Source organism: Homarus americanus, unplaced genomic scaffold (assembly GCF_018991925.1).
Source record: "Homarus americanus isolate GMGI-L3 unplaced genomic scaffold, GMGI_Hamer_2.0 scaffold26351, whole genome shotgun sequence".
NCBI lineage: Eukaryota > Metazoa > Arthropoda > Malacostraca > Decapoda > Nephropidae > Homarus > Homarus americanus.
Window position 1 is genome coordinate 5650128 of NW_024724368.1, and position 17319 is coordinate 5667446.

General features: G+C 40.1%; 1 protein-coding gene across 1 annotated transcript in view; it reads left to right on the forward strand.

Moving 5' to 3' along the window:
- The first annotated feature begins 4597 nt into the window (after positions 1-4597).
- LOC121864224 (complement factor H-like) overlaps positions 4598-17319 on the forward strand; it is an 82544-nt gene continuing 69822 nt past the window's right edge. Inside the window, exon 1 of the mRNA XM_042363269.1 lies at positions 4598-4924. Within this exon, the coding sequence (XP_042219203.1) occupies positions 4864-4924 (61 nt within the window). The 5' untranslated portion in view covers positions 4598-4863. The remainder of the gene's footprint in view (positions 4925-17319) is intronic.

Below are 17319 nucleotides of genomic sequence, written 5' to 3' on the forward strand. Positions count from 1 at the left end.
AACGTGAACCTCCATTGGGGATTGCCCGTGTCAACGTTGTCCTTGTGGCACGGTGGTAGCGATCCCAGTTCACACGCAGAGGTCCAGGGTTCGATTCCCGACTAGTGAGGTATTGTTTGTATATGGAAGTCCGCGTGCTATACGGATTGATGAGATATATATATAGCCTCGTGTTTCCTAGCTGGATTCGGTAAAATGCTACTCAGACCACATAGTTGGCACGGACAATCACCAGTGGAGGTTCACGCTGCTTAACAAAAACAAATGAACTGGCTTTGTGTGGATTAAAACAAAGCCTAAATTGCGTAAGCTAAATAAAGATATTTGCAGATTAGTGATAACGTCTATGTATTTATCTTTTGGGGAAATTTGTTGTCAAGTTAGGTTGGGTAAGATAAGTCAGGTTAAGTTAGGCTAAGTTGGGCCCGGTTAAATTAGATTACTAAAGTCAGGTAATATTAAGTAAGGTTAACTAAGGTTAAACCAGGTGAGGTTAGTGTAGGATATGTCTCAAGGCAAGGAGGTTAAAAGTTCCTGGTTAATTAGTCTAAGAAGAAATTGCTGACAAAAAGCGACCAGCAGTTGCGAAAAGAAGTACTGTAATTATAGAAACAAAAACAATAATAATAAATAAGGTGGAAAGAAGACACGCGTTGGCAGAATATTAACCAAACACGTCCAGCCTGCAAAAACTTTCTCAGATATATTGCCACATAAGTTGGGAAGTGTCGAAAAAAAAAACACGAATTGCTCTAGTTAATGTTGGACGAGGATTTCCTTACTTCGTGTGTGTGTGTGTGTGTTTGTTTGTTTGTGCGTGCGTGAAGAATCGATCACGACCAACGTAAAATTGGAATGACTAATAACGGGTTAGGGAGGTGTTATGAAATAGGCTGCGATACACTGTCGAAATCTGATGTAGAAATGGGGAAGGTGAATGAGATAATTAGAAAACAAAAGGAATAACTCTATCATAGAATCAATGAGACACAAACTAAAAGGAGACAGGGGAAGGGAAAAGTAAGACGGGTGGAGAAGAATAAAATATATATAATACGGAGAGAGAATTTAAGATATGAATATATGTATATAATCCAGACATTTTTTGGATTACCTGAAGATTAACCAGCCTAACTTATTTCACCTGGTGATCAAATACGATTGGGTTGGTTCGCGTTACGGTGTTAAATCATCCAGTGAAATCTAGGGTGTTTAATCTTCACGTGATCCATTTTTTAGTCTAACCTTTTTGTGATCCAATTTTTCTATTTTCTACTGTGTTTGAGTCTCACATATAGCGTGACATTCTCACGTGAGACCAACACTGAACAGAACACGACTATACCATTGAGCAAGACTGGACTACCGTACTGCCACCGATTTGTCTGATATTTTATTGCACCAACCTTACTTTGTTTTATTGTTTACAGACATACTGTATATTAAGATGTTTGTTTTACCTCAAGTTACCAAACAGTATTTAGGACCTATTTTCTCTGATAAGAGACTTCAATGCCCGTGGACAGTACTTGCGCATTGACACTTAACAGGTTCCCCTGTTGTCATAATTAATAGTCATGATACTGTACTCAGATGGGATGTAACTACTATTTAAACGACGACTTGGCTGATCCACAATTATTAGTATAGTATTGTTATAATTATCCATCGCTCGGTACAACCCAATAGAGAAGATTTATCAGCGTATTAAATGGAGTGAAAAATCATAACGAACAGAGATAGTGAAACTAGAATTAAATATGAATACCAAACATTCCCCTACAGTAACAAGACTTACAAAAAGAGATATAGTTCATATTACTTATTCAGTAGTTAAAAAAATTTATTAAGAAAAATTAAAAATAAAGTGAGACAAAATTAACCTAACCTTAAGAACGCCAAGCTACCACACTCTAGGTCAAGGTAGGTATTGCACGATTTCACACAGTGCACTGATTGGTTAAAAAAGAGGAGGTGCGGCACTGATTGGTTAAAAAAGACGAGGTGCGGCACTGATTGGTTAAAAAGACGAGGTGCGGCACTGATTGGTTAAAAAAGACGAGGTGCGGCACTGATTGGTTAAAAAAGACGAGGTGAGGCACTGATTGGTTAAAAATAGGAGGTGCGGCACTGATTGGTTATGCGGCACTGATTGGTTAAAAGAGGAGGTGCAGCACGATTGGTTAAAAAAGAGGAGGTGCGGCACTGATTGGTTAAAAAAGACGGGTGTGGCACTGATTGGTTAAAAAGAGGTGCGGCACTGATTGGTTGAAAAGAGGAGGTGCGGCACTGAAAAGACGAGTGCGGCACTGATTGGTTAAAAAGAGGAGGTGCGGCACTGATTGGTTAAGAAAAGAGGTGCGGCACTGATTGGTTAAAAAAGACGAGGTGCGGCACTGATTGGTTAAAAAAGACGAGGTGCGGCACTGATTGGTTAAAAAAGAGGAGGTGCGGCACTGATTGGTTAAAAAAGACGAGGTGTGGCACTGATTGGTTAAGAAAGCGAGGTATGGGATTGATTGGTTAAAAAAGACGAAGTGCGGCACTGATTGGTTAAGAAAGCGAGGTACGGGATTGATTGGTTAAAAAAGCGAGGTACGGGACTGATTGGTTAAAAGACGGTACGGATTGACTACGGACTGATTGGTTAAAAAGACAAGGTACGCCACTGATTGGTTCACGGATAAAATGAGGTGCGGCTCTGATTATTCACGGATAAAAATAGTGCGGTCACTGTTGGTTCACAGGACAGACGAGTTCAGCTCTGATTGGTTCATGGACACAAGACGAGGTGCAGCACTGATTGGTTCACGGACATAAGATGAGGTGCGGCTCACAGTTGGTTCACAGAAACAAGATGTGCGGCACTGATTCACTGATTGGTTCACGGGCACGAGACGATGTGCGGCACGGATTGTTCTGAACAAGACGAGGTGCGGCATTGATTGGTTCACAGACATAAGACGAGGTGCGCATTGATTGGTTCACGGACATAAGATGAGGTGCGGCTCTGATTGGTTCTAGAAACAAGATGTGCGGCACTGATTCACGGATAGTTCACAGACATAAGACGAGGTGCACATTGCTAGACATAGACGAGTGCAGCATTGATTGGTTCACAGACATAAGACGAGGTGCGCATTGATTGGTTCACGGAGACGATGCGGCATTGATTGGTTCTGAACGAGACAGTGCGGCATTGATTGGTTCTGAACATAAGACTAGGTGCGCATTGATTGGTTCACAGACATAAGACGAGGTGCGGCATTGATTGGTTCTGAACATAAAGACGAGGTGCGGCATTGATTGGTTCACGGACACAAGACGAGGTGCGGCATTGATTGGTTCACAGACATAAAGACGAGGTGCGGCATTGATTGGTTCTGAGACATAAGACGAGTGCGGCATTGATTGGTTCACAGACATAAGACGAGGTGCGGCATTGATTGGTTCACGGACACAAGACGAGGTGCGGCTCTGATTGGTTCACGGACACAAGACGAGGTGCGGCATTGATTGGTTCACGGACACAAGACGAGGTGCGGCTCTGATTGGTTCACGGACATAAGCGAAATAGGTTTTTTCCCCATAGGTACACCCAGTTGACAGCAGAAAGTACTGTGTAACTATCAAGGTGAAAGTTCATTTTTATCCTTAGGTTACAGCGACATAGGAATAAGAGAGCACGGAGAGACAGGCAGACGGACGAACGAAACACATGGGAACGAATAATTCCATGACTATGAATGATAATAAAAAAAAAGGAAAAAACTCATTAATTAAAACGACGTCGGATTACATTTTCTTTGCATATAGTGTGGTGTGGGGTGGGGTGTGGGGTGGGGTGGGGGGGGGTCGTAGAATACATACAGTAAGGGAGAGCTGATCAGTATCAGTTTTGGCCTAAACTGTATAATAATTCATTAACTCTTTGTAATGTAGATCAAGAGGTCACGTTTGACTACAAAGCCTCAAAACATAATTCAGTGTAACCACTAACCCGCCCGCTGTTATGACATGGCTTCCGTACAGACTAATACTGTACAGTATATCTAAAACTTAAGAAAAGCAATGATCCAAGAGTAGTTGCACTTTATACACCCAAACACTCGTGGTTATAACAAGATAAACCTGATTTAGGTGTGAATGACAATGATTAGACTCAGTTATTCCCAATATCCTTTCACAGTTCACCAAGTTAATTTACACACACACACACACACACACACACACACACACACATATACATATATGTATATGTGTGTGTGTGTGTGTGTGTGTGTGTGTGTGTGTGTGTGTGTGTGTGTAAAAAAAATTGGTAAACAATTGAGCTTTCTCGACCCGTCTCGAAACTCCACCCAACTGCCCTTCCCACTAATACATAAAACTATACATTCAGGAAATACCGATACTCATAACAAGCTTATGAAATACTTATCACTACAGTTGGGTAAACTATGAAGAAACACACGGTAGAGCACTTATATTATGTTAAAAATAATAAACAAACACCTGTTTTGTGGCTACTGCGCGTCAGTTTACTGTTGGCTGTGCAACAGGGAGTTGAATCACGCCAATCACTAGACCAGAGTGAGGAGGTGAGGGAGGAGGGGCTCTCTACCTGTCACTCAACACAACCACGACACGAATCATTCTTGAAGCGGAAAAATACGGGAGGAAGGAATCATTGCTGCTAAAGCTGAAGTAAGCCTGGAATCAAGAGCTGAAGTGCTTAAGTAATCCACCAAACCCAGCCCCAGAGAGACCTGGCACGAAGGCAAATTCCTCGGAACTTAGGCTGTTAGAGTAATTGTAAGAAGAAAAGGCGGTGGTTCAGACAACCCTCGAACGGATCACAAGGCAATGGAGTGGACGGTGGTGTTGGTGTACTGCCTGCTGCTCACCCAAGTCCTCGTTGTTGATAGTAAGAATATGTTTCTGTTATAGGGAAAATGACTGCTCATACTCACAAGACCCAGCTACTAATATTTGGTAATGGTTAAGGGTTCAAGTTCTAAAAGATTGTATCGTGTGATGAAATTTTGGTCCACAGTGAGCCTTAACACGGCAGCGAGTTGCTGAAGTCTCACTCTGGTTTCTTCTTTATTTTGGCCGTCAACTTGTTCTGGAGCTTTATGGGTCATTTACAGTAAATGCGTTTTTGCATCTCTAATTACAGAAAAAAATGTTTATGGACTTAATTTTCAAATATCGACTTTTTTTAAATACTGGTATCTTCGTCCCATTGCCTACTTCACAATATTGGCCTCATGTTTTATATGTATATATGTTTTTCTCCTTGAATCTTGCCTGTTCCTCTCCTACCTGTTATTCTAAAGTACTGTAGTTATGTTCCCTCTCTCCCATTACACCTGGATCTCTGCTATTTTCTGATAATTTATTTATTTTTTTATATAATCCCACATCTTTTTACTCTTGTCATTGTTTTGTTTGATTTCATTTGTTTTTTCATACTTATATATTTTTCTTATCATAATTTCTTCTTTTTTCTTTCATTCGTTTAATATATTGGTCTTGTAGGTTCTTTCTTTCTTTTGTATTTCTTTCTATATCATATTTTTACATTGCTGTACGTCAGTGTAGGGTTTTTTCTGTTCCAGGGAGGCTCATCACACATGTTAGTTTCCTTCTGTATTTTGTCATCTGCCTCATCTTTCATTATTCTCTTAATTTGTTCCATATTTTGGGGTTCGTCTTCGTTTATTTATTTTTTATATTGAGAGATTCTTCATCTTAGTTGTAGTTCTCGCCTTTTGCCCAAAATTCCTTTTTAAAGTTGAATGTTTCGTCTACCTTTACTAAGCAATTTGTCACGAAAGTGGAATTTTTAGGGGTTGGCTCCAGTGATCCGCCCCCAGCCCCAAAGATGAAAACCCCTAACATTTATATTTCTGTGTCTTTGTTATATGCAGCCACGGTTTTTATGATAGATCTGAAGTTTCGTTGCTTGTGTAATTAGTTCCGAAAATTCTCGGATTTTTTTTAATTGAAAGGGGGATCTGCCTTGAAGCAACCAACCAACCAACCAACCAAAGAACGACCAAAGTGTTTAATTTAAAAGTATGAAATTTGGTACGGTTATCTTTTGTGGTCATTTTTACTTAAATTTCGCCAAGGATTTACAAAACCTATGTGACTGCACCAATTCTGGTTGACTTCGTTAAAAACAAACCCGAGCATCCCAGCCAGTTTGAGACAAACATTTTGATGATACCTCACAGTTGTATTATCAGTAGACATCCTTTTGCTATTTAGATTTTCCCGCGAGGGGGCTAGTTTATTGGGCACTCCCTTGCATCCTGTGCAAGGCGAAGCACAAAAGCGTTTACAGCGCCCAACAGGGAAGTATGTGGAGTTCATGCTTGCCTTCTTGACTCATGTATTTAAGGGCGTAAGTGCTTGAAGGACCATGGATTATGTAGGCGAGTTACATATGGTGACAGGATGAGCGTGTGGGGGAGAAAACCTGATACAATACATCTGTTTACCCCAAGATGTGGCAAGGGCCTAATAAGTCATGTGCCACCAGGCCTGTCTGTAGGAGGAGGGATATTTGGTCAGGAGGAAGGGGTGTTGGTGATGGCTGGGGACCTGTGCTGTGGTAGGTGGGGGTGGAGGGAGGCACATTGATATTGGCGATATTAAGGGACAAACCTTTTAGTGTGAGTGTGATAACCTGGGCGTGAGCATAACTCTACGTTTCAGAAGTTAAAGTTACAGCTGAAGGTCAAGTCAAAATCTTGTTTATTGCACAAATTTTGTTTTTGTATTTATACTGTACATGTTTTTTTGCTCATATTGTCCCTCCCTATTCTATTTTAACTTCGGCATTCTCGCTTCCTCTCTGTGTAATATTAAGCAACAAAAGTCTGCTTCATAATCTACGGTGTTATCCCGCCGTGTTTACCTTATGGTCCTAAAAAAAAAAATATATCTTTACGTGGGGCGTCGATGAATTTCAGAATGAACACTGCCACTTCTGTTGTCTCGGTAGTGTTGTCAAAATCCTTCGTCCGTTGCGTCATATTTTCTCAACCCAATTGTGTATGGAGGCGTCGTCTTTGGTCCTGCATGAGTTACAATGCTGGTGTGAACTATTGAGCCTTGTGTGTGTGTGGATATATTAAATGTTAAATGTTCACCCTCCTTGTATGTTCTGCCGGCGGTCGTGCTCACATGCCCTGCATGCCCAACCGGCAGTCGCGCTTACCTGCCCCGTATGCCCCGTCGGCAGTCGCGCTTACCTGCCCCGTATGCTCCGTCGGCGGTCGCGCTTACCTGTCCTGTATGCCTAGCCATCGGTTGCTCTTACCTGCCCTGTATGCCCCGCCGGTGGTGTGCCCACCTGTCATGTATGCCCCGCTGGCGGTCGCGCTCACCGGCCCTGTATGCCCCGCCGGAAATGTTTATCGGCCGGAGAATGTTTCCTTGCCAAAGAATGTTGTGGCAACACCAAGTGTGAGTTCCTTTAAGACTAGACTAGACTTTACCAACACTGGCACATCCTTAGATACATTCAAGAGCCCAGTACTGTACTTATAAACTGTGCTTAATAAAGAAATGACCGACCGACCGCTAAACTAACCAGGTGCGAAGAGGATAAGTAAGTACCTGTAACGTCTCATAATAGTATCAAGGCAAATTACCACAAGACTCATACACTTTAATAATACAAGCATGATACTTGTCTTACTTATAGAAGAGAACATATTTAGATTTGCTCTGGGAAGACATTTCACAAGAGGTCAAGAATAAGGAATGATCATAAAGTGTCAGTGGAATGCAATCTTCTGAACCTGTGGGTACTGTATAGATCACTAATAACGAGGCGCTTGACACTACACATTTATCTACTGTTTTATGCTGCAGCTATATATTGTTGTTCCCACCAAATTCACCTCAAAATGGTTCACGTGTTTGAAGGCTTTGTGTCTTCATATTAAAAAATTATCTTCAGGTTATTGATGTATCCTTGACATTGAATTATTTTTGTCTGTTATTTAGAAGACAGAATCATTCAGTGTACCCAAGGAATGTGTTGGTATGGCAACATTTATCAACAAACATTGAAGCAGACTTTAAACGAGAATTGTGATAATGTTGGAACTCCTGACCTCTGTTTAAATGAGATTTGTGCCAATGTTGGTAATTCTGACAACTTGAAACGAGGTTTGTGGTAAAGATACCTGTTTCTTTGTGATTTTGTTCCCACAAGAAAAGGAAACGTTGACTCAAACTTTTAAATTTTTCAATTTTTATTTTATGTTTTTCCATTACATGAAAATAAAATAATTTATTTATTTTTGAGATGATAATTTTACACTAGCGGGCGGGTGTCTAATAACATCCACAGGGACGAAAATCGTGTCTCCGCTCCGTGCATCGTGACTATCTGAGTGACCTTCGCGTTGATTAATATAATCTTTTTCTCTTCTATTTTAAATTTATCTTTACTCTTATTTTTTCTCCCCCCAGGCCCCGTTGTGGGTCGATGATCTGTGCCTGGGTGGGCTATTCCCCGTAAAAAAATAAAATCGATGATGCTGTATTGAGCTGTTCATTTCATTCTAGTAAGTACAATAGTATTTTTTTTTCAGGGGTTTCAACTATTAAGGCTGTATTGCCGTTTATAAGTCGCAACAAAAAGAACATTGGTAATGTTAGTATTATTAGTAATAACTTAAATATTAATTAAAAATAATATGAAGGAAACAAGTTTTTTGGCTTGATTGCCAAAAATATGAAAGAATTAATGACTCGGGGCTGGATAATTTCAACTTGATATAAATTATGATTTAAATCAATTTTTTTAATAAAATCAATTATATAAATTAATATATGCCCATGTTAGTATCAATAAATTATTTAATGCTAAACACGCCATTAATCAGTGTGATTTCATTATTGTGGATGAACATTCGGGTGTTGATGGAATAATACCAAGTAATCCATCTCTAATTTTCTATATTTTCCTATAGTTAATGGATAATGATAACTTCGTTCAGTTCAATACGATGTAATCCAATTATAAATGTTCTCATGTATTGTTACCCTGATTCACCCGTGTGGAGGGACTGGGGATAGTACACGACCATCCCTTATATTGTACTAGTCTCGGCCACCCGCACTTTTCTACCAAATTTCATCTCTCAAAGGGAGATACGCCTCCCTAGTTTGGGTGTACAGTATGTGGGAGTTCAGCGGGATGGGTCATACGTGCCTCCCTTTACTTACTGTTCCTGGCTCAGATAGAACGATACTCAACTCTTCGCTTATTAGGCGGGTCAAATTATAAAATTAAATCCCCTACTGGGTTTTGCAAATGACAGAAAAAAGTCTACCAAAATCTGACCACCGGAAGTGGGTTAAAACTGGGTCAGTTCCAAGATGGTCGCCGCTGACCCTGAAAATCTGGAAGGCGGCTGTAACTTCCTTATTATTAGGTGTTAAACAATACTTTTGTATCTAACCGAGGGTTTTAAGGGTCAGGGAATTCATTGGTGCCAATGGATTTGTGACTTGGTCCATCGAATTCGTAAATCCAAGATGGCGGCCAACACTCCAAACTATTTGATACAGGACAGTGGTTTTTGCTTCATTTTTCTTCTTCATTAGATATAGTTATTTTGACCTTCTTTCAGTGTTATTTTCTTTAGTATTGAAGGTTTTTATCTCTATTTCAATCTAAAACGAGTCAGTTGTGGCTGGGATATCAGCGGATGCTTCATACTGCACGAGCGCTGATCAAAGCAGATCGCACTGGGTCTTGGCTGAATCACTTGCGTGCTGTTTCAACGCCTTGCCAATATTTGCTGCAGCAGGACACTACAACTACCTGAAGTCTGCCTATCTCTACATCCAAGAAATGAGTGAACTGGAGAGCAAACACCCAGATGTCTACAGGAAGTTTCAAGAAGGCTTCCATGTAATTCGTCAAACAAATCAGTTTTGGGCAGGCCTCGGTTATGACCTAGTCATCGAGCAAAAACTTATGAAGTCACTGAAAAGCACAGGCGGCTTGACTCATGGCAACAAGATGACGGAAGAACAGCGAGCATTGTGGACAATGTTAGCCCCCATAATGTCTGAGTTCAACACTACCATGCAGGAGTTCAATGATTTCACATACACCACAAGTAAACATCACAAAGATTCAACTGACGTCAGAATTGAAAGAGACGCATCAGGCCTTTCTAAGATAAGCACAAAGCTGATTTCATGTTCACCTTTCTCCTCTGACCCCTCATTGAGAAATATCATCAATGGTATGGTGGCGAAAGAAGGCGTCAATGTGCATGATTACGAATCCGTTGGAAGGAACATTATCGACAGAATGATTGGACAGCCTGTATTTTCCTTCTCTTTCAAGAGGAAAGACAAAGCCAAGGCCCTGGGAAATTCGTCTGCTGTCAAGGTTGCTCCTGACAGAACCATTGATCCTGGCCTACTGTTCCAGCGATTCCTTGTAGTGTCCAGGACATGACATCTGTCTCTAAAGGTGATGGGATATGAGCCATCGATGACCATTGTAACAAGATACCATCAAGTGAAGCGACTCAGATGCTATCCCGAAGATTGAAAGATATGTGCTTGGCGGAGGCTCCTTACAAATCAAGCTGAAGTGGAGGAGGGGAGATACCTATGGTAAAATAGCCAAGTTATGTACTGACTTTACAAGTAAGCATTATAGGGCAGTAACTGCTGTGTTTGACGGGTATGGGGCAGGTCCCTCGATAAAGGATAACGCACACCAGAGACGGGAACAAACCATCAATTATCCGGTTGTGAACTTCACCAGTGAAGCCGAATTTGAAGGGAAGCGGGAAGCATTCCTTTCAAGGGGAACTAACAAGCAACAACTAATCAGCTTAATAAGTGATGAACTGAGGAGGTGTACGGTCATTCAGGCAGAAGGGGACGCTGATGTGGACATCACTAAGGCCGCAGTTAACACTGCATATGCACATTCCACCACGCTGATTGGAGAGGACACTGACTTGTTAATTCTTCTTCTCCATTACGCCACAGCAGATGGCAAACCACTGTATTTTAAGATCGGCCAGTCAGTCAAGAGGCATTCCAAAAGTGTACAACATCAATTGCATAAAGCGTGTTCTTGGCAGTGAGATGTGTACACAATTGTTATTTCTTAATGCTTTTACAGGATGCGATTCAACGTCCCGTGTTTATGGTGTTGGAAAGAAATCAGCCTTCCAAAAATCGTGAAAGGTGATCCAGTCCTCCAATCCTGTGCAAATGCATTCACTTTACCAGGCAAGAACCGCACTGACATAGAAAACCTCGGCAGCCAAGTGATGGCTGTTATGTTTGGTGGGAAAAACACATGTTCTCTGGCAGCCTTGCGTTATGACTTACTCACTAAGACAGTCGTCTCTGCAAAATCATTTATTATGCCTGAACGTCTTCCCCCCAACCGAGTCTACCACCAAATTCCATTGTCTCAGGGTGTACTTTCAGACCATGACATGGATGGGGATGGAGAGTGATATTGATCCTTTGAACTGGGATTGGAGGCTTGAAGAAAATCAACTTGTACCCATAATGTCTGATATGAATGCTGCAACTGACACTATTGAAAATGGTACATTGCAATTGCGCAACTGGTTGCAGTACCCCCCGTTGCAGTTGCAGAAGATATGGGCTTCTTTGTACTTCTGCATGTGGATCATGCCAACTTACGTCCTGTGGAAATCCGCACAACCAGCTTACAGAGGAACTAGAGAACAGTTTTGAGGACTAAACTGAGACGGTGAAAGAGCGAGTTATTTTTTTTACTATTGCATTTAGTATGTATAAGGTTTTTCACTGAATCCTTCAGTGTTACTCTCTGAAATACATTACAGTATTCTGAAACATGTCAATAAAATTTACTCTAAAAAAACGTATATTTGTATTCTTTGGCCCTAAACTGCTTTTCAGGTGAAATAATATGGGAGTTATTGGTATTGGTGCCTTCAGTCATGATTGTTGGCCGAAATCTTTGATTTAAGAGTCTGAGTAGTCGGATTGAAATTTATTGGCACCAATGAATTCCTTGACCCTAAAAACCCTCGGTTAGATACAAAAATTACTGCTCTACACCTAATAAGGAAGTTACAGCCGCCTTCCTGATTTTCAGGGTCAGCGGCGACCATCTTGGAACTGACCCAGTTTTGGTAGACTTTTTCTGTCGTTCACTACACCCAGTAGGGCCAAAAACCGTTGACAGATCTTTTGTTAGAATTTTTTTGGGGTCTGATAGTATATTGACCCGTCTATATAGAAAAAACAGTTGTTCGCTAAGAAGTCATTGCTGTTTTGATTGACTGTACATATAAGTTAATAGCCATGATTATCAGTACATGGAGATACTGACACTTTATATACTTAATAATTTAATTTTAAGAAAGTGTTGTACCAACATTCATGTGAACGAGGAAATAAAGTTTTATATACTAGGCCGACAGGCTTTCTTGGTAAAGTCTACATTCATTACCGTTTCGTTGATAATGCAACAGTTCATAACGAATATGAGACACAGCTCTAAATACCATTATTATTATTTTTAAATCCTGCCTATTTAGCAAAATATTGCACACCGGTTTACTTTTTTGACAAAGTTTAACGAAACAGTGTGTCCCTTTTTATCACTAATTTAATATTAATCCTGATCTCGCATTGATAATAATACTTTCGTAATGGAAGTCGGTTATGAAATACAACGACAACAGCGTTTATTAAAAACCGTTCAGCTAAACTCATCTAAATAAACTTGAGGTGCAGCTCGTCACTGGTCGGCAGTGTTGCTCACTAACTGGGGTAGAGAAAGAAAACCTTTCTGTGATTGGCATGGCGCAACACTGCGCGAGTAACCAGTCTTCTCTGGTAAGAAATCCTCCTATCCATGCTACATGCTTGTACAAACTATAAACCTTATTGCCCTTGATTTTATGATGCCACATATTAACTTTTGTTTATGGACGGGACTCTATATACATAAAAGGTCTACATATGCGCGACAAAATTCAGCGATTTTAATGTTTTAAATGCAATCATCATCTAAACAATGACTCCTTTCAATCCTTGTTTTAGTGCCGACTAGATACAGTAAAGCTCTAGGATGATCTGTAGGTAGTAGGCAGCTACCAAACAGGGAGGTACTACCGCCTGGGAAGATATTGGAAGCATAATGTGTTGTCTAATGGTAGACCCTGCTGCCATATGGCATCACGAAAATTGTGACCAAGTCCCAGGTTGCTGATCTGACTTTCTGCTTCATTTACACACAATTGCAGGGTCTTAATTGTTTCTATTACTATTGACAACACAACATACTGTACATATATTGTTTCTTACTCGATCTCTTTTTATTTTTGTGTTTTGTTATGGTTTTTTATTATTATTAATATTATTATTATAATTGCAGTGTTGTTATTATTATTGTTGTCAATATTATTTTATTTTTATTTTTGTATTTTTATAAAAAAATTTACTTATCTGAATTATTATTATTACAGTATCACAGTATTACATTTTTGCCCCCCAGGCCCTGCTGTGGGTCAGTGACCTGTGCCTGGGTGGGCTAATCCCAGTATTAAAAAATAAATAAATAAATAAATAAATAAATAAATACATTTATCTGCACTGTCTACTGATAATCGTGGACATAATTTACATATTTACAAAAAAAAAAATACCACAAATATACAGTATGCGCATCGTGGAAGAGTATGATAACACAAATGCTCAAAGTCACAGTCACTACGCAGTTTTAGTACGGCGCCAAGATAATGTTGAGACGTTACTGGGAAGACGAAGCAGTCAATGGTCATTATCGCCAGTCCAGCTGTAGGCAGACAGCAGGGTGGACTCTTGCCGTTCTCCTCCCGCTGCTCGCCATCACACACGACACAGTAATTCCTGAGACACTATAAGAAAGCTTATGAAGGACATCTTTAGTAAGAACTCAAAACAGATTTTCAGTCAACTCATGCTACTACAGCTGATATTGAAAGGGCGCCAGTGACAATGAAGATGAAGGTGTTGTTGGGATGCTTGTTGCTGCTACTACAGGAGGCCGTCGCTCAAAATGCAACTAGTGAGTGTTTTTTACTTTCTGTAATTAAGGATTATGGCTCGTGCATGTATCCAGCGGCTAATGGTACACTCCGGTGGATAATTCTCACAATATGGTGCTTTTTACAGATAGAGTAAACCTTGGCATAATACCGTCGGCGGATTATCATTGTGGCTACTGAGGCTGAAGCCTCATGCCCCATTCTTGAGAGGGACCCAATTCCAGGGTGCAAAAAATACTCGTTTCTCCTTAAAATACTAATTTCCAAGAATTTAGTACTCATCTTCCACTAGTGTACTACAGTAGCTACATACACTGCAAACAACTCTTTTATTTTAAAGATTTTTTTCTCAGTTGGCCTGAACACTGTGCCTGTAATATGTATAAATGTATTATGTACTTTACATGTACAGTACATGAATTGTTAACAAAATCTATAGAAGAGGCCAAAAATAAAATTAGCTTCAGGACCTGAGTACAGTTAAGATGTCCTTGCATGATACCACTCTAGTGCAATAACTGAATACATATTAAATTGTCAGTACTATGTAAGTTAATAACCAAATGCTTCCTCTTCATCAATTTACCTTTAAAGAATGGGACATGTTAGTTTTGTAAGACAAGATTATTTAGCAATCTCATCTCAGACTATGTACTAGAAAATCTCAGTAATTAGTTTAATGGAGGACTTCTTAATCATTTCTCTTGAGTTATTAAGGACATTTATTGTATAATATTCAGAGCGGTGTTGAAGGAGTAATTAATTGTATGGACATCACTGTGCGTGCCTCATTACTCCCTCGCCATTGTCTTCATTTCGGTCCGTAATATAAAGGAAATATTTCTTCTTTTTCTGATCATAACTTAAATTTCTTATTCTTTTGGTCATATTTTTGTCCGGTTAAGATAATTTGATTTAAGTTAAGTTATTTGAATTGATTTGTTATTTTGACTTTGGCTAAGTGTCTTGTAATTAGTTTATGGAAAATTGGGTTAAGTTTGGTTATTTGGATTGAGTTGACATGATTGGGTTTGGTTGGGTTGGTTGGGTTGGTTGGGTTTGGTTGGGTTGGTTGGGTGGGTTGGTTGGTTTGGTTGGGTTGGTTGGGTGGGTTGGTTGGGTTGGTTGGGTTGGTTGGGTTTGGTGTTAGTTGAAGGTTCTACACTCGCTACAGCTTCACACCGGCAGGATATAATGCTTGCTCTGCACCTCCGTCTGAAACATTAACTGTACCACGATGTCCTGTTTCAAGGAGAACTTTAAAACATATTTATCAAAAGTATTACGTAAGATACTAAAGAAGGCCGAGAAAGCTATAAGATCAGTCACTTTGTTTGTCTTGTTCTACTGGCGCGAGGAATAGGCCGAGAAAGCTATAAGATCAGTCACTTTGTCTTGTTCTACTGGCGCGAGGAATAGACCGAGAAAGCTATAAGATCAGTCACTTTGTTTGTCTTGTTCTACTGGCGCGAGGAATAGGCCGAGAAAGCTATAAGATCAGTCACTTTGTTTGTCTTGTTCTACTGGCGCGAGGAATAGGCGTCGATACGTGTAGTCTTTGTATTACCTGTGCTGACTGTGTTAATAATGAAGGTAACACAGGGACACAGAAACACGAGAAGATTCAAGCATTTTCGGGATATTTACATCTTCAGGTAATACAGCATGAGCATTGCGCTTCCTGAAGTCGTGTGTAATGACAACGCTTGCTTATAGTTTTCAGTCTTAGAAGTGATGTTATTGACAAGTTAATAAAAGGCTTTCTTTTATATAATATATATTTTAACTCGAACTTTGTACTTCTTTCTCTAGTCACTGACATTAATATTGGGTAGATTTAATGCTAAAATGTTCTTAGTTTTTCTTGAGTGTTTCTAATTTTAGCAATTTTGGGACACAAGGGTAAGGGTTACAAACTCGGCCTCTCATTGTACAGTATTCGAGAATAGTATTGGCGGTACAACAGTTACCCGTTCACCTCTCGCATGTTCCCTGGGATCAATCACAGGCCTGGGGCAGATGTGAGAAGGGTGTTATTCAGTGTGACTCTAATTACTGTACTTATCTTTATCACCTTCGCTACTAATCGACTCGTCAGCAGCTTGGACAGTTGGGCGCGTCTCTGTTGTGTACTGTTGTCTCCATGTGACGAAGAAACTTTACATACAGTACATTGTGTTGGAACTGTTGACTTCTTCTTTAAGCCTTTACTCGAAATGTTGCCATAAACTAATTGATATTAATTTGCTTATGGTTAAACCTGCTCTCTTATATTTAAGATGTCGTTTACCATAATACTATAACACACACACACACACACACACACACACACACACACACACACACACACACACACACACACACACACACAACAGAGAGAGGAGGAGGAGGTCAGGTACACATCGGACAAGGTGAGAAAATCAGAGAGTCGTTTATTCACTCATAAATAAAGCCATATATTTATTAGTAAAGTCGGCCGTCTATTCACATTCCTTTTTGTTGTCCTATACATTTCATGTCGTCGCCTATAAAATGGTGTCTGATCCGTCGTCGCGTGTACAAGCTCTCCCTTAAATCGAACACATGGTATGTCTCTGAACTCTCAATCAAGTGGTTAATATGAGAGGATCTTTCATCAGACTATTGGGGGAGGGGGGCTGGTAAATATAATGAAGATCCGTCCATGCCTCTAGAGTTATTACCCCTCCACAATAGTGAAAGGTGACAGAGATATATGATTACGGTTATTGTATGTCTAAGTTAGCTATCATATTGACTTGTAATAATTTATCAAGTGTCATGTTTCGTAATACGGCCATTGTGTATTGATCTACTTATAAAAGTGACGCGGCTTATTTCTCTCACAATTTTAGTCCCTGTGTATCACAAGTTGTCACGTGTACAGCGACCGTAATTACTGTGGGTTTTATATGTATCTGAAAATAAAGCTAAGCAATACAAGTCTTAACTCCCCGTTACTACTGCCTTTCTTAGTACACGCTAACCCTTCACTACGGGGACGCCACTTTTAATATTTTATATGGCCAACGGAAACGATTTAGGGAAGACCGTATAGCACACAAGGGGTTAAAAAGGACGATCTGGAAGCTAAGGTCACGAGTCGTTAACGCTACAATAGTTTATACGCACCTACACCTTCATCTGTTACCGATCTGCTGTCTTGGATTTAGGCGTCAACCCAACTAAATTCACCCACTTC